The 20,444-nt window shown below is 41.9% G+C and overlaps 4 protein-coding genes and 1 long non-coding RNA gene across 6 annotated transcripts; 3 read left to right on the top strand and 2 right to left on the bottom strand.

The window, feature by feature from the left end:
• Positions 1-307: 307 nt before the first annotated feature.
• Positions 308-14,457, top strand: LOC135630987 (uncharacterized). Of its 2 annotated transcripts, none has more exons than XR_010494200.1 (4): positions 308-391; positions 2,870-2,969; positions 3,123-3,194; positions 13,823-14,457. It is a non-coding gene; the product is annotated as an uncharacterized LOC135630987 (long non-coding RNA). The 2 variants fall into 2 exon arrangements; XR_010494198.1 differs by lacking the exon at positions 13,823-14,457 and adding an exon at positions 4,769-5,235 and having other exon boundaries at positions 3,123-4,682.
• On the bottom strand, positions 3,849-4,670 carry LOC135630982 (FCS-Like Zinc finger 15-like). The gene is made up of 2 exons (XM_065138330.1): positions 4,471-4,670; positions 3,849-4,320 (listed from the first exon to the last, which is right to left on the bottom strand). Exons 1-2 carry the CDS (start codon positions 4,668-4,670, stop codon positions 4,134-4,136), a joined length of 387 nt encoding a protein of 128 aa, XP_064994402.1. The 3' UTR covers positions 3,849-4,133.
• Positions 7,124-10,400, bottom strand: LOC103978956 (protein DETOXIFICATION 55). Its single transcript, XM_009394929.3, has 2 exons — positions 9,286-10,400; positions 7,124-9,052 (listed from the first exon to the last, which is right to left on the bottom strand). The coding sequence occupies exons 1-2, from the start codon at positions 9,328-9,330 to the stop codon at positions 7,622-7,624; spliced, it is 1,476 nt and encodes a 491-aa protein (XP_009393204.2). The 5' UTR covers positions 9,331-10,400; the 3' UTR covers positions 7,124-7,621.
• A 268-nt stretch (positions 14,458-14,725) lies between the features above and the next one.
• On the top strand, positions 14,726-15,324 carry LOC135638926 (large ribosomal subunit protein eL18x-like). Its single transcript, XM_065152521.1, has 3 exons — positions 14,726-14,923; positions 15,017-15,081; positions 15,195-15,324. Exons 1-3 carry the CDS (start codon positions 14,726-14,728, stop codon positions 15,322-15,324), a joined length of 393 nt encoding a protein of 130 aa, XP_065008593.1.
• An 8-nt stretch (positions 15,325-15,332) lies between these two features.
• Positions 15,333-20,331, top strand: LOC103978953 (probable acylpyruvase FAHD1, mitochondrial). Its single transcript, XM_065138311.1, has 8 exons — positions 15,333-15,351; positions 16,706-16,845; positions 17,021-17,186; positions 17,977-18,029; positions 18,780-18,842; positions 19,278-19,328; positions 19,415-19,532; positions 20,017-20,331. Exons 2-8 carry the CDS (start codon positions 16,738-16,740, stop codon positions 20,130-20,132), a joined length of 675 nt encoding a protein of 224 aa, XP_064994383.1. The 5' UTR covers positions 15,333-15,351; positions 16,706-16,737; the 3' UTR covers positions 20,133-20,331.
• Positions 20,332-20,444: the final 113 nt, after the last annotated feature.

Consider the following 20,444-nt stretch of genomic DNA (forward strand, 5'->3'; position numbering starts at 1 on the left):
TACAAATAGACTTAAAAATTAATATTTCTCTTCATCTTATAATCTGTATTATAAGAATTATAAAAAAGAAAAAAAATATTTTATTGTTTTAAAAATAATTATTAACAGTATAAAGAAGCTGTGAATAATAAGCTTATTAATTTATACTAATATTATATTTATATATTTTTTGGTACATTTAAAGGATAAAATTTGTTTCAGAAGAAACCTAGGAAAGGTGTCACTTGTTTATAGGCCAGCCTGGTTGGGGCCCAATAGCGCCCATGTCTAGGGCGAAGCGTAATTGTTCGGCCCTTTAAAAGGCCCGCCGCGACGAGGAGCGTCTCGCATTTCAAGAGGCAGGAGGAGAGGGAAAGGCTGGGGCTGAGATTATGGCGGGCTAGAGATGAAGGTATCTCTCACCCTCCGATTCTCCATCTCGCTTCCTGTTCTCTGAGTTGCTTTTTCTTCTCCGTTGATGCCGAATTCTGTTCTTGTTGTTGCTGCTTTCTTTCTCCCTTTCTTATGATCTGCTTAGGGCAAGAATACACTTGCGAGTTGCTTGGTACGTTGATTGCATAAGTCGGAGTGGATTTGTTCTGCTTAGTTCATGATATGCGATTCTTTAATCTTCTTTCCGCGTTCTTGTTCTGGTTGATTCATAAGCGGTATACTAATTCTCCCTATGGACAAGGAAGATGCAATTATTGCAGAATTTCGGTTATTCAACTAGTGAGATACTGTTATTTTGGTTTTCATTCTTTATAAGGAGGATCTACATATCTTGTGTGAAGTCCATAACATGTATTCTAGATCTTAATGCACAATCATGGAACATCCCTGGAGAGTTTGCTTCTGATCTGACTTCTTAGATACAGAGACACCTGCGGTTGCAGTTCACTTGTGATTTTGGTGGGCGATTTCATCAGATAATAGAGGGTTTACAAGTTGTAACATGTTATCATGTTTATGAGCAGAATTTTGTATACAAGCCTAAAAGTTTGGCAATGTTACCCGAGGTTCATTAACTATGGTATCTTCTGATGTACTTCTTGATGGCTTGATGGTGCTTTTGTTCCCAGGTTTTGATGTTTCAATACCCAAACTGGTTGTCTTGTTAGGATTCATCATTGCAGAATGCCTGTTCTGACTGACATAATCTTCTTGTATGACTTTGTAGTATGCTGCATCATTTGTATATTGGAACTGCAACATTAAGTTCAAGGGCTATGATGTATCCACTGTCAGCATATGTGACGCTTGCAATATGAATATTTTACCATGAGAACTTTTTTAGGAAGTTGTTTTATCCTAAATTTTTGCATGCTCTTCATTTTCTCCTACGATGTAAACCCTTGTCTTGCCCTGTTTCAGTAAAGTTTTTGTAAATATCAAGCTTTTGATTACTATTTGTGCAAGGTTAAGTTGATCTCCAATGCCTATCCTTGCCTTCTATCTTGCACAGGTCTATTCCAAGTCTACCAAAAATACAGAATAGTTGTTTCATTATCACAATAAATATCTTGAGAAAATAATAATCTAGGATGGCTTTTAAGAAATTTGACAGTCTGCTTCATTTTTTCTATCTAGATTCTTGAATATTCATTGTAGGCCATTATATTCAGAAGTTATCTTGAATATTGACACTTGCATGGTTCTACTCATTTACCTTGAAACATTGTTCTACTGTAGATTGGTGCCATAAGGTTTGCTCATTAAGCTCCTCAGACCATTATCTTCTGGCTATTAATATGTTACATTTGTAAGTCCGTGTAACTACTACAGTTAAACCTAGACTGCTTGAACACATAAGACTATGCATTTTTAATGTACCTAAGCACATACCATAGGTGATTAACTTTCCATTACAATCTCTGCAACTCTTTGAGGCGCCAGCAATGTTTATTTATAATATTATTTTCCTAGGCCATTTTTACTAGTTTTCTGCTTATTTGAGCAACATTTGTACCAATCAAGCAGGTGCTAGACCTTTTTGCTTTTAGTCTATTGATCTTTCCTTGTCTTTGCACCACCTGAAAAGCCTGAAGAAGGCCTTCTATGTTGCAATTTCTTTTGTGTTAGTTTTTAAAGGTTCCAAAGATGATTTAGACAGACAAATGCATCCACATCATTGTTGATATCCTTGTTCATGCTAGTAATCATTTCCTTGCCTTTCCTTTGGCCTAACTCATATATCTATGTTTTGATTTCATTTTTGTTTCTAATCAATCCTGTTACGACTGTACATTTATTTTCTTTCTAACTTCAAACCTTGTGGCAGTAGCAAAAGTATTTTCATGATAATCAGCCAGGTTTCTTTAAAATTCAATTTATCAATTGAGTTTTTTTCTTAAGCTATGATCCTTCAAGTTAATCCTTTCATATTTTACTAAGCCACTTTCATCCATTCTCTTTGAATAAGCTGAAATATTGACACTGGCTTCGCTAAAGCTTTGTTCATACAAATTGATAAAACACTTTATTTAATGCATTTGAATATCCATTCAAAGAGACAATAAATCTGGACCTGTGTATTACTGACTTGAGGTACTATGCAGTCTCTGTGTAATTTGTTTATAGTAGGATATCTTCAAATTCCGAGCTCAGGTTAAATTCTTCACAAGTTTACTCTATATTCCACAACCGGCTGCAAGTCGGGTATTTTGGTTTGTTTTCATATGGATGATAAGCTTGTCAATAGAAGTTATCAATCATGTTTAGTGAATAGTACACATTGTAATAGGATGTTAGAAGTGCTCTTAAATGCGGTTTAGTGGGAGTAAGTGCCGCGTCCCCTAAAGTAAGCTTGAAATTTCGCACATTAAGATTATGACAACGGTTGCTTTGCTTATATTTTGTGACGACTAATGAGTGAAATACGTGCTTGCAGGTCACTGAGAATGTTACACGTACCAATTGAAATTAAGCATGATAAACTAGATCTCCACAAAAGCAGCCCGAAGTGGACAGACACCACACATCCAGCGCTGGTAAATAACATCATTCGCCTTTGTTATCTCCGCATTTTAAGCCGGCTTAGATGACTTTCTCATGGCTCTTCATTGGATGTGAAAAAGTTGGAAGTATTCTAGTCTGCAATCAAGTGTCTATTCTGCAATCAAGAGCTAACACTTGCCCTGCAGGAACATCATGGCTATTGTTAAATGCAGTATCAGTGCACTCCGCTTTGGTGCTTTCCAAGACGAGTCTGCAAGGTACGTCCTCATCAATTCAATTTAAAGCGATGGTAGTCATTAATTTCTTGAAGTATGTGACTCTTCAAGCTGATGCCTGATGCCGAGTTAGAAGTAGAAAGTAAGATCGTTAGCCTTGTGACTGCAATGAGCAGAAACCGACAAAACAGAGTAGAAGTTCCAGATTTATATTATGATTTCCTCGCAACATATCAAAGAAAAACTAAGTTGAAAATTCTGATGGCTCGAAAAATGGATACTGGGATCCATCAGACGATGGATCGCGAGGATCAATTCAAGATAACATGGTTCCAAATTTAGGATGCAAATACTCTATTCTACTACTTCTGTCACATAGTAGACGATCGGTGTTATGCTTTATGCTCCTAGTGGCAGCGATAGGTGACAGAGAAAGAGGCAAAATTGAGTGGAAAGATAGGCAGCAGGAGATTAACCATCGAGTAGCTGTTGCTTTCATTATCCTGCGTGCACCCATGTATTGGGTTTTGAGTTTGGATAAGGTAGTGCTGATACGTAGATAGACACTTGTTGATATCGTAATACTTTGAGGCTTCTTTCATTGATATAGAGTAGGGCAATCTTGAACTAAATAGCTTGAAATGTGGATTACACCAGTCCGAGGAGGGTATTTTAGCCTGCAGGAAGCTTCAGAAGAGCGACCAACACTTATATTGTTCTTTACATTTATATCCTCAAAATGTTACACTGCTCACGATGGATACAGATGTACAGTTCGTGAGCTGGCATCTCCGTTTAGTCTATTTTATATAGATTGTCTAATAAAGCAACTAGATGATATGACAAAAAGACCAAGATAACCTTAAAACTTGCACTCTTTTCTCCCCGGACCAAAAAGAAAGAAAAAAACGGAGGGTAATTCTGTCAAAGCATAATATGATTAAAAAGCATCCACTGCTGTTCTTCCTCCCTACCCTGCTACTAGTAAGCAAACCCACCGGCGAGCGCCCGTTCGCCGGCGGCCGCCCTCGGCCGGCGGCGCCCGGCCCGGTACTTTCCATCGGCCGCGGCAGCGGCGGCCAGGGAGCAGTGATCCCTCTTTCCGCTCTCCTCGTCCATAAATATCTGCCGGCACCGGCACTCCTCGCTGCAGAAGGCTCGATCCCCTCTGAAGTAACATTAAGTCAAAGCAGCTAAGTAAAACCCCTCCAGAGAGAGAGAGAGAGAGAGCAGTGTTTCTGTTCCCCGAATAACCCACTCAGGGACACTCCGGGAACAGAACGAACTGAAAAAGAGAAACTTTTCTTTTGTTTCTGACCTGTACATGTAGATATCCTGGCCTTCTTGAAGTTTTCTCCTGCAAAGATAGCAGTATTCCAAGAAAGTGCTTCCTTGGGTAGAAGAAGAAGTGGGAGCAGCAGAGAAGGGAGAAGAGTTCTTGAGGACGGAAGTTTTGCTCACGATCCGGGTGTATTTTGGGAAGGCCCTTTGTTCTAAGAGAACACTTAAACCCGCCATTTACTACTACTGGTATGATGGCTTCCCTTCTCTTCTCTTGTTGTGGCGGGGAGTGGTGGGGTACTTAAAGGAAGACGACTGCGTCTGCTGCACCGCAGGAACACGGGGAGGTGGAATGCAGGCTTCTACGAGGATCTAGGGCATGGTCGCAGCCGTGTCGTAAAGTGTGAACTATTGCAGTGACTATGCACTTTGTGCTGATTTGATCGGAGGAGCTTGTCGAATTAGTAAGTGATTGATACCCTCCCACTTGTGATTGGATGCTTCACTTGGAAAAAGAATAGGGATCAAAATAGTTGGGGTTTGCCACAGGGAATGCAAGCTGGAAATCACTAGCACCTGGTTTTAGTGGTCTCTGTACTGTTTTTTAATGCATTTCCTGCGTGTTTTCACCTTGATTTTTAGGGTTAGGTTTCTCTATCATACGTCTAAAATTGCAGAAAGAGATTTGATGCTGGTAGGATCCACTGCATATTTTATTTTCCACTGATCAACTATTGGATTTTTCCGGATATTAAATTGGAAATCCACTCTTAGATTAATCCAACTCGGAAGAATTATTATACTTCTCGTGTATATACCATCTTGATTGATGGAAATCCCTGGTGACAAGAGTATCCATCGTACATGAGAAGATTTAGATTCTGATGTTTGTGGTGAACGGGATTTACCGCCGATGCTATTGTTAATATAATAATGTGCGATGCTTCACGTGGCGGTGGTAACGATGATCGGATTTCCATGATCTTTCTCATAAGATATCAATCCACATTAACTTTGGCTTTGGTAGGTTGCCTCATTTATATTCTTTATACTTTCGAGGATCATGTTTCCTCTTGTGTGAGCAACCAGTGTTGCTGCACTAATGTACCATTGCAGCGTGGGAGATGCCTTGCTCTTGCAGTTACCTTTGTGACCAAATTATTTGCTCTCCATTGCTTAAAAAATACGTCGACATGTGACCAAGCCATCACAGCCAAATGGCCAACACGTGTCCCAGCGTAACAGCTATAGAAACGCTTCGTTGGAGCGTGCATAGTGAAGGAGGATATCTTGTTAGGGTCTATAAAGCTCCTTTTTCTTTACGATAAATGGTTCCCATTTCCCTGTCGTGAATGTTGTTGTTTTTCTTCCTGAGTACGATCGTTTGCTCATGATCACATGAGCTTGAGAGTTAGAAATATGCAAGTAAAATGCATAAGAATAAGGATTAGATGGGAATTGGCTATGATCCGCCATCAAGATAATTAAGTAGGTGGGAATAGGCCAAGGCAAGGGAGCATGGGAGGAGCATCAGAAAGATGGAGTGAATGGAACGCAAGGACGCATGCATTAGTGGGGTTTACTGGCTCGTCGTGCTCGCTGCTCTCCGCGTGTCCTCTGTAGTTGTGGTACCCTCATCTGCCACCCTTTGATGGGTTTGGGCCCACAGATACGGTCCATTGATCCTGTTCCCTACGTGGCACTTCTATCTCTGCCTCAAAGGACAGTGGTGTCATTACCAACACAACCAAGGAATCTTGTACTATAAAAAATCACCTTTTGTATGCATTGGTAGCTGCATACCTCCTGATCGTATCTCTAGGAAAAAAATTACAGGCAATCCTTTTCCTATACAATATAAATTGGGTGATCGTATTCAGACGATCAAGTCCACTTGATGCCTAGTGGCTCTTAGGGGAGATGCTGCCTGTAGCTTTGGTATGATACGTTTGTGCGTTACATCTTCAGGGAACTTCAATACACTGGTTGGGTTAGCTACTAAAGATGTTATACCTACTTGCAATGTTGCTTCCATTTAATCTGTAAACACAGCTATCAAGCATCTATGCTTATAGGAACATGTTGTGCCCTATTATATTGTGAACACATCTACAAGCATCTATTCTTTGAGGAAAAGAGAACATGGTCTCCACCATAAAGAAACAGAGTGGGGTGACTACTTAAATAGGTCCATCGTTCTCAAAGACGAGGCAGAAATCAGTTCTGTGCGGCTTTCTTGCCCACCGAACAGAGGGACAAGATGGATGTCTGCTTTAGCAGATGACTAAAGGGTTGGATGAGGTTCGATCACAATCGAAAATTAGGAATAGAGAGAAGAAAGGGAAATGGAGACTAAGATCATCTGATGTTCATTTGTTAATTGGATCGAAATAACTTACCTTCTGGTTCAAAGCCAATATTTACTCCAATTTTTGCGTATTTATTTGTAATTACGACGAGAGAGAGAGAGAGAGTTTTTGTTGATTTCTCTTTGAAAAAAAAAAAAGTCAAATTGGGAGTCTCACCAGTTTGTATTGGAGAGTTTTGCTCTGATTCACTCATTTCAACTCTCCTCATCTCACATCTCAATCGCCATTTCATTTCTCTCCCACATCATCCCATTTTGCATGTTTCATTATCATGAGTGGGGCTGTAAGGATGGACAATCAAGATGTGATGCAATGAGTGAATGAGGATAAGGAGATGATTGAAATACGTAGGACTAGAGAGTTTCCTGCAGTAATTTTAAGGAGGAATTTTTCTAGATAGTGTTGCATCAATCCCTAACAACACTAGCTCCGAGAAATTCTTATGTGGGTTGGCTTTATACTTTCTTCATGGTCCCCCACTATCTTGGGAACATACTTCAAACTCATGACAATTCTCTTTGGAACTTCAACAAAGAAAGAGGCATGGTCCCAATTCTCCACCACTGGACTCCTGTGGCAGGTTCTTTGGAAACTCGATAGGAAACTGTCTTTGGGACTACTTGTCCGCCCACCCCATGGCTTTGAAATGTGTACGTCGGGGCGCAGGATTAGCTTCTCATTAATTAATAGCCGCTTCAAGGTTGCGCGCAGCTTCTGAAGCAGCCCTCATGATGGCATCACATAGTTAGGCACACATCGCATATTATATACATTAATTAGTTCATCCTTCGTCCCCATATCCAAGCATTGTCTTCTTCCTCATGGCTGCAACCCTTCTCCTTTGAGCGTGGCCTTTTCTTCGTATTCCCCTTCCAGTGCGCGTCTGCCGCTTCCCACCAAGTCCACAGCCTTGGAGGCCTCCCTCTCCCAGTCCATGTTGCGGACCAGGTACACCACCGGCAACGCGCATGCAACTTGGGCCGTCAGTAGCCCAAGGCTGAGGCCTAAAAAGCCCAAATCCAGCCGAAAGGCCAGCAGTAGCGCCACCGGCGCCCCAACCAAGTAGAAGGCGTAGAGGTTGATGGCGGCGGCCACCGACGGCCGGGCACTGCCGCGGAGCACGCCGCACCCGGTCGTCTGCGGGCAGTTAGCGAGCTCGCACAGCCCGATCACCGGCAGGACGGCCTTGGTGAGCTCGAGCACCTCCCCGTCGCCGGTGAAGACCCTCCCCCACGCCTCCCTCCCTACGGTGGCCCACAGCAGGCTGATGCATGAGCCTGCCACCGCCAGGCCCATGCCCACCGCCGCCGCGGTCTGCGCCCTCCTCGGCTGACCTGCCCCGAGCTCGTTCCCGACGCGGGCGGAGACCGACGTGCTCAGCGTGGTCGGGAGAGTGTACATCAACGACGTCGTCTGTATGACGATGGCGGCGGTGGCCAGGCTGACGCGAGGGTTGCTGAGGTAGCCGGAGGCCACCGTCATCAGCTCGTACCACCACCACTCCAGACACACAGCCAAACAGCTCGGTAACGCCAGCCGGATCAACGAGGACCACTCCGACCACGGCTTGTACGAAGAGCAGGTCGTGGGCGAGCTCGGGATCGGCAGGTACGCCGCCTCGTCGGCCGTCCGAGAGGAGATGACGCAGGCCAGGAGGAGGAGGAGGGTGTTGAAATCGGTGAGGCACGTGGCAATGGCAACGCCGGGCACGCCGATGGCGGAGCTAAGCGACGCCGTGAGGGGGACGTGGATGACGACGGCCAGCGACATGCACCACATGAGGGGACACGGCGCGCCCTTGCAGCGGAAGTAGACGCGGAGGGGCTGCAGGAGGCTGTTGGCGAGGAGGTCCGGGAGGGCGAAGCGGCAGTAGCAAGCCGCGACACGGGCGACGTCGGAGTCCTGGCGGACGACGCGCATGATGGGTCGGAGGTTGATCCACAGGAGGGCGATGGGGAGGGAGACGAGGAGAAGGAGGAGGATGGTGCGGCGAAGGGCGCGGGATGCCAGGGAAAGGTTGCGGGACCCGAAGGCCTGGCTGCAAATTGGCTCCATGCCCATGGCCAAGCCGGCCAACACCGAGTAGCCGGTGACGTTGGTGAAGCCAACGGCGAGGGCGCCGCCTGCGAGCTCCAGGCGGCCCAGCCGGCCCATGCACGCCACCGACGCCATGCCCTTGATGTAGCTCACCAGATTGATGACTGTTATGGGGAGACCGACGTCCTTCATCCTCTTCAACTCCTCCGATACCTACCATCGAGAACATGAGCTATATGTCTCTTAATTCTTTTCAAGAAACAGAAACACTATTGCTTTTTTTTTTTTAAATATAATTCCAATATAAATTAGTACTTTCAAGAAAATGTCCAAAAACAGACATTAGACTACCAAACATTCACTCATCCTGCATCAGTCTATAATCTTTTTTGGATTTCTGAAGAAGGAAGCATCATATTCTTAGCTTAGCGAGTGGAGCGCAGTACCTCTGAAATTGTCAGGCACTTGTGGATTTGATCTCCCGTGACCATTTTTAATGCCGGAGGTGGTGAGAGAAAGCTCAATTTTGAGCAGTTATCTTCCCTAGCAGAGAGAGCGAGAGAGCGAGAGAGAGAGAGAAGAGCTTGTCTGAAGAGAGAGACGGGGGAGTGTATTTATAGGTGCTTGAAGTTGTGGACTAGTACAATAACTCCAAGCTCAAAACTTGTAATTACTTTTTCGAGTTATTATCACCACAGCATGGAGTACCAAAGAGACAAGCGAGATCCAACAAAGTGGCAGCCAAGTACATATTGGTAGGGCCCCCCGTCACTTGCATGAACAAGGTCAGACATCTCCCACTGTCAAAATGTGAGCCGATGACTTCTCCCAATCTCCTCTCGTTTTCAATCTCCAAACCCATTGGTCCCCGGACTCGAACACCATATGTTGTAGTGGCTCTGCTTGCATGCCTGTACACAGACACGTAGAATATGAATGATTAACACAAGTTGAACCCTGCGGTCCAGTTGCATGATTCTTGGATTTGCACTCATGAGCACTGAGAAGGAGGGTTCAGATCGAGGACCACTCGAGTGAGGTGCATTGATTGTGATAGCATAACGAACCGCATGTTTGCCATCCACTTCGAGGCTCGATAGTTACTCCTTAACTGCAGGTATGTATAATGACAATCCAAATGTTATGACAGTTTTTACAAAGAGGGAGGAAGCTTTGGTTGTAGATGTTGCAGCGAAGATGACAGTGAGCACCACATCGAACTACACGTGGCCCTCTCTTTTGGGGATTTTGCCTTTGGTTAGGATTCGGTCATGTGCAGGGAGACCCAACAAAGTACAAACGTGTGGCATGGGCAACAGCGAAGGATCGAGCTTGTCACCCAACTCTGATCATGACCGGCAAATGCGGGGACGACACATGCTTCGACCCTTCCGTGGGACCTCAGCCCCTCACCATCCCTTCCTTTGTTTTGTTGGAGGAGGAGAGATAAGTCCCCCTGTGGATGTACGTTGTATCCATGAGACGAAGATGGCGGCCTCTGGACCAGTACATGCATGCCGCTATTAGAGGAGGTACTCTCTACTGTGCGCTGCCTAACTGAACCAACGAGTTGTATCCTTCCACGGTGGGGTGCGGAAGCCCTCGGATGTGGCTAGTTCGGAGCCACCAGCTGTTTGAAGAAATGACACGCCGTTGTCAGTCGCCACGCAACAGGATCTGCTTTCCTCCAAGGAGAAAACTGCACGCCTAACTGCGTGCATCTACTCCACAAAGTTTCGGCAGAAATGCACACGTGCTTATATATATATATATATATATATATATATATATATATATATATATATAGGGATAAATTATCAGAAAAAGTCTCTAAGAGATTTTTTCGCAAAGCAATTCAGTTTTAAATATTTTTCAGATAGCATCCTTGACCATGTGAAAAAATTGTTTTACCTTTGCATTCACTGAAACCACCATCACCTCTTTCCTGTGTTGCCTATACCATCGCCCCTACTTTCTCTCCATATTGTAGGGCATCATGCGCATGGAGGGGGGTGACTGACGGGGCTAGCCCTTGCGTGTAGGCATAGGAGGCTAAGGGTGGAGAGAGAGGGGTGACTGGCGAGGCCAAGCTACGCATAGAGGCATAGGTAACCGGGGGAGAGGTGGGGGGGACAATTAGCGTGGTTTGCTCACGGACGTGTGGAGGCGGGGGTTGACTAGGGGAGGGGAGGGAGGCGGTTGGCAAGGCCAACCCGCATGTGAAGGTGTAGGCGTAGCCAACAAGGCTAGCTTGCATACTCTGAGGGGTGCAATTGGTGGGGCCATGCCATACGCAGAGGCATAGGCAGCTAAGGGAGGGTGATCGGCTAGGCGATAGGGGGTAGTCAACTAATGGAGGTTGATGGTTGACAGAGGTAAAATGATCATTTTGAAAAAAATAGGAGCACTATCTAGGTACTTTTTAAAGTTCAACTGCTATGCTATAATTCCTAAATTTAGGAGCTTTTTTCAAGAATTTGATAATGATGTAGGGACCTTGTGGTCTACAGAAGTGGCCATCTATAGAAGTATTCCCATTGGCTTTGTGGATACTAATCGGATTGAGGCACTAGGAAGCATGTCTCAAATCCGTTTGCTTCACCCAAGATCGAGAACCCCACATATTCCGAATGGTGTCACTCTCCAAAAGCATGAATTGTTTTCAAAGGCCTAGGCAGATGTAGGGTTTCTTTCTTAACGTGATGGGTAACAATTCCAGCTACATGTTAACTTGTGTGCTTGCATCAAAGAAATGGGGCATAACCTTGTTAAGGAAGGCTTCACTATGAGAAAAGTAAGAGTGCTGAAATCCTCGGGACAGGTAAGATGAGCGGTAGCTGTCTGTGATCCATTAGTATCATCAAGCTTTTAGAGCACTTAACTTTTCTCTTCATGATTGATTTTAAATGTTTTGAATCTTTTGACCAATATTTCACCATCAAGTTTTTGGAGCACTTAACTTTTGTCCTCATGATTTCAATTGTTTTGAATCTTTTGACCAATATTTCACGAGGTTTTCTGTCATTAATATTTAAGAATTCTTGTTAGTATTCAACTCTGATTGAACAATTTTTATCATATTTGACCGAATTTAACTAGTAAATGCTCTTTCAAGTCCAAAAGTAGACAAAGTAGAAGTCTTGTATGAATATTTTGTTATTTTAAATACCAAATCAGGGGTGCTTTATCAGGTCTAAATCTCATGTTCTGCTTTATGGACTGTGCAATTTATCTACTAAAGTCTAGAATATATTTTGAGACTACATGGGATCATAAAATTTCTTGAGTTGAAACTATGACTTCAGAAAATCGATCATGATATGGGTGAAAATGGTATCATTTGTTCCTAGCCTAAATGTTCACTACGATCTTACAGATTGGTTGTTAGTGTTATGTGTACTCTTTTAGGTTACATGCATCAACACAAGGTGGTAAAAACTGACTATGCATGGACTTACATTTTTTAGTTCTTATTTCTGAATATTCATATGTGTGAGATGAAAATAAAAGAAAAGGACAATTAGTTCTACATTATTAAAATTTTAAAAATTCGGATCATATATCGAGTTTGATTCACAACTTGATAATTTAGGTTTCTGAGTTATATTGGTAGTCCTAACCACATGATTGAGTGTGATTACATTCAGTTGCTTCCAGTCCTCTTGGAAAAAATAGCTTGGGCTTCCATAGGAAAGGAAAGTGATGGGCTCCATTTTCTAAACCCTCCTCATTTTGATTGCTTCTCTATGTAGAAACATCTTTCTTAAGAAGACCTTTTGAGTCTTTATTAAACTCCAAAATAATACACAGTTCTTTTTTATACATAGCATCTACATAAAAGAAATATCTTGGTAGATTAAATCATCTCCCAAGGTAGCTTGCTGTCCAGGACAGGCCTTCATTTTGTAGCATGACATATCACCTTTCAAATTGTTGACTTCACCAGCATGATCAACTCAGATATGCATCTTCCTTCTGATATGCTTCATATAACATGGAACCATGCATGTGCATTTGGCCAGCACACCTCATGATTAAAGAGAAGAAAAGAACCCTAGCCATGCAACTAAACCCACCTGGAGAGGGCCATGGTTTGCTTGCTTTAAGAGTGAGTAACCTGCAAAGCCTAAAAGGAGACGGTGAAGCATCCACTGTTGCACCATCTCCCAAGGTGATATGCGCCCCCAAAACTCATAATTCTCTGTGGCCAACCCATCAGTTTCTAGGAACAAAAGTTGCAGTGCTGTTGAGGAGTTCTCCAACCACCAACACCATCACTCAGCACCACTCAATGACTCACAGGAGATCCATGGATTTGCAACCACCAAGGTGGTCACCATGGCTCTTATTAACCTTTTGATTAAAAGCTAATTTGCCAGCTGCTTGCAGCAAGGAGAGATGTCCTCCTCTCAAGTCCCACAGGGGGCCTTAATTGCTTGATTAAAGGTTTTTGTTCCACCAAATAGCGAGAGAGAGCCAGTTGTAATTGAGCGTGGTCATAAGAATCTTGGATACTGTTACTAATTGAGGTCACCTGCTTCCTTTGGTGGGACGATTATTATTAAATGAAAGACTTTTATTAGGAAGTATGTACAGATATCTGAATGTTCATGATGCAGGTAAGGATATTGGATGTTGTTTTCTGTAGACCCTAATGATGAAGAAAAATCTATACAGCCGATTCTAAATAATCAGAACGTTACGACATGTCGTCATCGTAGTATTTGCATTTTGAGACACAGGATCATGATTAGTAAAACTTTGATATGAGAAACATATATTTTCATCCTAAAAGCAGATGCTTTGCCTATCCTTTCCTTCAATGAATATTTTCTTTTAATTTTGAACATGACAACCAAAGTCTAATTGTCCATTTTCTATTAATAATAGCATCTTGTATTTCTCCAAGCAGCCATGTACAGTCTCAATTAAGATCTCATAACCATGGATCATCTTATTTGAGTTAGTTCTTGTCAACTACAGTTAGTTCTGTGAGGAAGCATACGAGATCTTCTTCTCAAGGAAGCAGGAGACTCATCTGTTCCCAGAAATGGACTGCTAACTAAAAGTTTCTTGCTGCTGACTTGCCCACAGAGATGCAAAAGAGACAGGAGAGCTATCGTGGTTGATTCATTAGAGATCTCCTTGCCGATGACCTGAAACAACACATGCAACTCCAGCGAGAAGAGGAGAGGGAGGCATGTACACTACCATGTCGATATCGGATGAGGTCTCTTGCAAGTGCTCATCATGTTCTCTTCCTCTTCACATAAAACAAATGCATGCCTACTTACTGCCATGTCGTTGCATCCTTTTTCCCTTTGGCTTACACACATGCGTGGTGTTTCTGATAGCAGAAAGGCGACCAGCTCAGCTGTGGTTTCTGTAAAGAACATATGTTTGCTTGCTGACTGACAACTTTGTTGTCCTTCAAGAGCACCAGGTGGATGTAGTAAGTCTTGAAAGGACACGTAATCGACCCACAATGATGTGCTATTAGGTTAACTTAGTGTTTTTATTTTGATACTGAAATTAAATTTCATCTTAAATTGTGCGCTAGATTTTGAATGATATTGTAATATTATCATAGGATCTAAGATTGAGGGCACGCTTGTGCTGCTGCAGCTAGTGTTATCATCGAGCCGGGCCGATAGTGCGGCCCAATTTGGTGAGCTGGGCATCGCCGGTCCACGGCCGATTCTTTTCGACCGGAGATCACACGGAAGATTTACCCTTTTCCTTACCTTTCCGTTTCTCATACCCGGCCCCACTTTGGGACCCATAGCTAATGGAGATCCCGCCCCGTCGTTCGAAAGCCCCGCCTCGCTCCTCAGTTTTTGAAAGGGCTGGATCCGAAACCACCGGAGGCTCTTCTTTCTCCCCGCCATGGTAAGCCCTAACCCTGCTCCCTCCTCCTCACTTCGTGGAACCCTAATCTCTCCCCGCTGGTTCATCGTGGGTTCCTTCGACTCTCGTCTCGTCGATCTTGTTCGTGCTAGGGGTATCGATCTCGGTGCCGGCGGTCGGAGCAAGAAGGCCAGACGCACCGCCCCAAGGTTCGACGATGTCTACCTCAAGCTCCTTGTTATGACCAGCTCCGCTCGGATTGGTCTCATTTCCACTTTTCTTGTTGCTTCTTGTGATGGATTTGGAGGTTTTCTTTGACCGGCTCTGCAGGTTTCTAGCGTGGAGGACGGAAGCAAGTTTACCACGGCGATACGAGAACGGCTCTTCACGAGCAAGTTTAACCAGCCGTCCGTATCCCTCGACGGGCTTATCAGTTTCACGGAAGGTATGGTCCAATCTTTCTTCTTGGTTCACAAGTGTTTGTATCAACTCTCTGCATTTGGGTTAGGGATGACAAGATCACCGTAATTGTTGTGACGGTGATGGATGCTAAGAGACACTACGAGGTGCTCTCTTTGGCTGTGACGGCACCGAGGGTCATGGGGACATCCGAGGCGAGGATCCTCAAGGTTGGGTGAAAGTGCTTGACCTTCAACCTTTACACAGTATGTCCTACGCTGTTGACATCTTTAATTCTGCATTGCTTACTTATATTCATCAAGACTTTTTCTTGACATGCCATGTCTAATAACATAGGAAGTGAACTTTTGTGATTACTTAGGTTATGCTTTGAAATTGTCATGACTTATATGTTCGGGACTAGAGGTGCATCTTTAATTGCCATGACTTTTGCGGGCAGGCCTTGATACAATGATAAGATTGTTCTTTTGTGACTTAAGTAAGAGATTAAGGTTTGAGTCACGAAGACAACCTCTTTGAGCATTTAACCGTATTGGCGGGAGTCTCATGCATTGGATATGTTTTTTTACTAGAGGTACATCCATTCATTTCATTTTGATGAGCTGAGGAGGATGTTGGTGTACTACAATGTTTGACTAGCATGAACTTTCTATTCCATGATTAAAGATGAAAAGAGAGTGTATAGATGAACTTTCTGATTTAGGTTTTCTGGTTTCGTGTTTGATCTTAGGGGTGGTCATAATTTTGCAATTGTGTGATCTATAGCAGCATGACCTGCGCCTGTCTTTATTCCTACATTTTCCATGATTGGAATTTGTTCAAGATTGTGTTATCTACAATTTTTATGATCCATTCTTCACATTGGCCTTTTCAAAGTTAACCTAAAAGCCTTTTTTCCCTTTTTATTTGGAAAGACTTTTACTCGAGAAATGAACCGATCTTTCCTATTAATTATAGGATTCATATCTCTTCTCTTTCTTTTTTTATGATGAGACTGATCAACTATTGGACTGTACAATTTTCTTTGTTTTAAGATCTGCAGCTTTTGGAATTACTGCTACTTACAATTTCTTGCCTAATGATTTGACTACTGTGACTTTGTTCTATCAGTCCAGACTTCTGCTCATTTAATATGATTTTGATAAATCTGAAATATAAACTTGGCAAGCAACATTACATTAAGCATCGATGTTTTATTTAATTTGATCAATGTTTTAGATCTTAATGATTGCGATTTTATGACCATATAAGATCCATTTAATCGGTCCCAAATAATTGATATTTTATGATTTAGTTGTTATTGTTGTTTTGTATTTATGTAGAATACAAAACATATAAGATCCATTTAATCGGTCCCAAATAATTTGATCAATGTTTTAAATCTTAATGATTGCGATTTTATGATCATATAAGATCCATTTAATCGGTCCCAAATAATTGATATTTTATGATTTAGTTGTTATTGTTGTTTTGTATTTATGCTCACGTGAAGAGTTATGTCGAATCATAGTGCACTTTATTTTACATATAGCTATGTAGAATCATATGTATATATTGTATATAGTGCACTTTATTTTATTTACTGTCGCATCGCTACAGGAGAGGAAAAGAGGAAAGAAGGGGAGCGAGTTATGGCGGCGGCGACGGCATCTCGGTTACTGAGCGCCGGAACCAAGATCATCGCCGTCGGGCGCAACTACGCCGCCCACGCCAAGGAGCTCGGCAACGCCGTCCCCAAGGTTGCGTTCTCCACCCGCCCCCTCTCCTGCTCTCCCTCTTGTTGAATTCGACTTCCTCGTTTTTTATTTCCTCTCGATCTGTTACCCGCCCTCATGCTACAGATCGAAGATCCCTTCGCTTCTTTCTTTGATCGCTTCTTTTTTCTTTGATCAAATTGGTTTGCTCTGGATTCAGGTGCCGGTGTTGTTCATGAAGCCCACCTCGTCTTATCTCCAAAATGGAGGCACCATCGAGGTTCCGCACCCGCTGGAATCGCTGGATCATGAGGTGGAGCTGGCCGTCGTCATCGGGAAGAAGGCCCGCGATGTCACGGAGGCTTCCGCCATGGACTACGTCGGAGGTACTGGGATCTCTTCCTTGGGGCTGACTTGGATTCGGCTTCCTCTTGCCGAAGATTTTAAATTATTTTCTTTTTGTTACTAAAGAAATCTTCTTTAAGCTAAGGTTCGAAACAGTTCAGTTCTGCCTTTGTAATTGGATCAAATTCTATTGACGCTTGAAGACTTATCTTTGCTAGGTTTTGGCTTTTTTTTTCCATGGAGATTAGGTTTATTTGATACTTTCATTAGAATTTCAGAGCCTTTGTCTTACACACTGTTTGGCCATGCACTCATTAATAGCTGCGCTTTTTTATAAGAAAAATTTTAAGGAAGAAAGTCAAAGCCGAGTTCGTTTGAAAAGAACTGGATTAATGGAGAACTATAACCACTAAATAGGTTAATGGTCCAAAAGTGCCAAAAGATTAATACAAGATCTTTAGGCACACACATCCATGAAGCAGCACGAAGGTTCCACAAGTAATTTTTTATTTAACATGTAAAGTTTGAGATTCTTTGCTTACAGACAGTCTTTGTAAGTATACTTAGATATGTGAAGTCCCACTTAGTTTGTTTGTAACAAAGATCATGAAGAGTTCATCATATGTGACTCTTAATGTTAATGTGTCTAAACTGGCAGGTGTTCATTTGTGACACTAAAAAGACCATCCGCTTGTGATGTTTGAATCTCTTCTTCACTTTTTACCGTAGTGTGTTAATTTTATTTTTATTTTTATTTCTTGGAGCTGGTGTTATGAGAAAATTGTGGCTAGCTTTTCTTTTTTTTTTCTTTACCACTGGTGGCAATTTCAGGTTATGCACTTGCTTTGGATATGACAGCAAGAGAAATCCAATCTGCTGCCAAGGTGAACAATTCAGCTTCTTTTTTTTTTTTCTTTTCCGTAGCATGAAGTGTTTAGGTTTTGCCATTAAATTTTGTAACAAGTGTGCTAGTTTGTTTATTATTTTCTGAGTAATTTGTCTGTTTCAGTTACTTTTATCAATTATTATCTATCTACATTAGAATCATAAAAAGAAGAATCCTATATAATCACACAGCAAGCGACTCCCACACTGCAAGGGGAAGGGAGATGGTTGGATTAGTATCAGGATATATATTCTTTAATGATAAATATATATATATATATATATATATATATATATATATATATATATATATATATACATATATGTATATATTCTATGTTATTAAAAGTACTTAATGTAGATCACTGATTAAATGTTTGCTTTGTGTCCTCATGGAAGCCTTTGATGTTTACACAAAGTCCCTGGGATGTATTCAAAAAGGAATTTGCTTATCTTGAAGTTTGTTGCTGACTTTTGGCTAATCACGAAGTTTGCTTTTCACAAACCTTCGCTTTGAAGTCTGTAACTTTTCTTTGGATTTGGGTTTAGTCATTTGGCATCTTATAGTTCCTTTAATGATGCTATACAATTCTGTAGTGTTAAAAGGATTGCTGTGATATATACACAAATCAGAGTTCATTGAATGTGATACTATGATGAACTTAATGTGATGGTTTTGCAGTTTGAAACATTAGTGATTAACAGAATTTTTGTTACACTCTGAGAGATTAATATTTTGTTATTCACAGTCAGCAGGTCTCCCCTGGACAGTGGCCAAAGGGCAGGATACATTCACTCCAATTAGTGCAGTTGTAAGCAATTCACCTTGGCTTCCGCTTCCTTTTTGTCACTTTGGTTCTTTTCTGTTTCATTTCTTTTGTTTTCAACTTTTTATTGTATATTTTTTGGTTGTGTAACTCATCCTGTGGGGACATTCTCCTAATTCACCTGCTATTCTATTGGTACAAGGGTCAGATCTTTTACATTGATAGAAATGCAATTTGAAGCATATGAAGGTCCAAGTGCATAATTTTCTTGCATAAGATCACTGATTGTTACTCAATGTATACCAAGATTTTTTTTTACAATCTTCTCAATGAGTAAACAAAATTAAGCGGGCTATAATTGCATGTATAATCAAGCTTGGGTTTTTGCATCTGTATCAAAGGTCTATATTGTATTACCTCCGGTTCATAGCATAGATGGTAAGGATGCAGATATGTATTTTGACATTTTTGTCAATGCAGCTTCCCAGATCAATGGTGGTGGACCCTAACAATCTTGAGTTATGGCTCAAGGTGGTTATCTTTTTCCCCCTCTCATTCATTTATTCACTAGTTTGTCTTAGCAATTTTCTGTATGTAATCATCAACATCTTATTCAGGTAGATGATGAAATTAAGCAGAAAGGGTCGACCAAAGACATGATCTTCAAACTTCCGTTTCTTGTAAGCCATATCAGTTCAATTATGACTCTCATGGAAGGGGATGTGATTTTAACTGGTATGGTATCTTTATCTTGGCTAATTCAGATTGTGTGTCCTCAAGCAAACTTTATTGTTTTTTGATATTAAGTACCAGAAGCAGTTGCATGCATATATTAAGATAAATAAGTTAGATCGTTGGTAAGAGCAAGAAAGCAGAAGCTGGTGGTATGTAAATGAAGCATCCAATTCTTAGCTGCGTGTTGGTCTAGCAAGTGTTCTGCTGTTACGAAAAAGAAAAAGTTGTCAGCTTGCATCTGTGTGGCTGGTCATATATTTGCATCTATCTCAGCAATTGTCCTCGTGTATGGTTACATCTAGCAAAAATGATTCGGACTATCCAACTGACTATAAAATTTCTGATCTATAGTTGCACAAAGCAAGTCGTACTGATGTGATGACCAACTCTTTTGGTCATTACTGAGGTTACTAAGTATTTTGGTGCCAATGTTATGTAAAAAGCAAGTAATGTTTTCTGCTGTGCTCTTTATGTGTTTGCACAGGTACTCCTTCCGGCGTCGGCCCAGTGAAGATCGGCCAAAAGATCACAGCTGGCATAACAGGTTTAATAGACATCCATTATGATGTTCAAAGACGCCAAAAACCATTGAGCGTCTAGGATGCTAAGGTATGAATGAGCTAAAATCCGTGAAAAATGCCTCTGTTCCGGCAAATTTGAGGACTGGATCTGTGGATGCATCACTTGTGGCAAAGTTGTGTCAATAAAGGTTTTGTAATTGTTGATCCTCGAGACTTGTATGACTAGAATATTTTGTTTGAATGAAGCTGAAAGAAATGGTAATTGAATTTTGGATCTACCATACTCTTCCTATTTCGACTATCAGTCGATTGCTGCAATAAAATCTTATTTCTGCATGGATATGATTCTCACGCAATTATCGTTGAGCATCTAATGATACTGGAATGTCAC

This window comes from Musa acuminata, chromosome BXJ1-3 (assembly GCF_036884655.1).
Source record: "Musa acuminata AAA Group cultivar baxijiao chromosome BXJ1-3, Cavendish_Baxijiao_AAA, whole genome shotgun sequence".
Taxonomy (NCBI): Eukaryota; Viridiplantae; Streptophyta; class Magnoliopsida; order Zingiberales; family Musaceae; genus Musa; species Musa acuminata.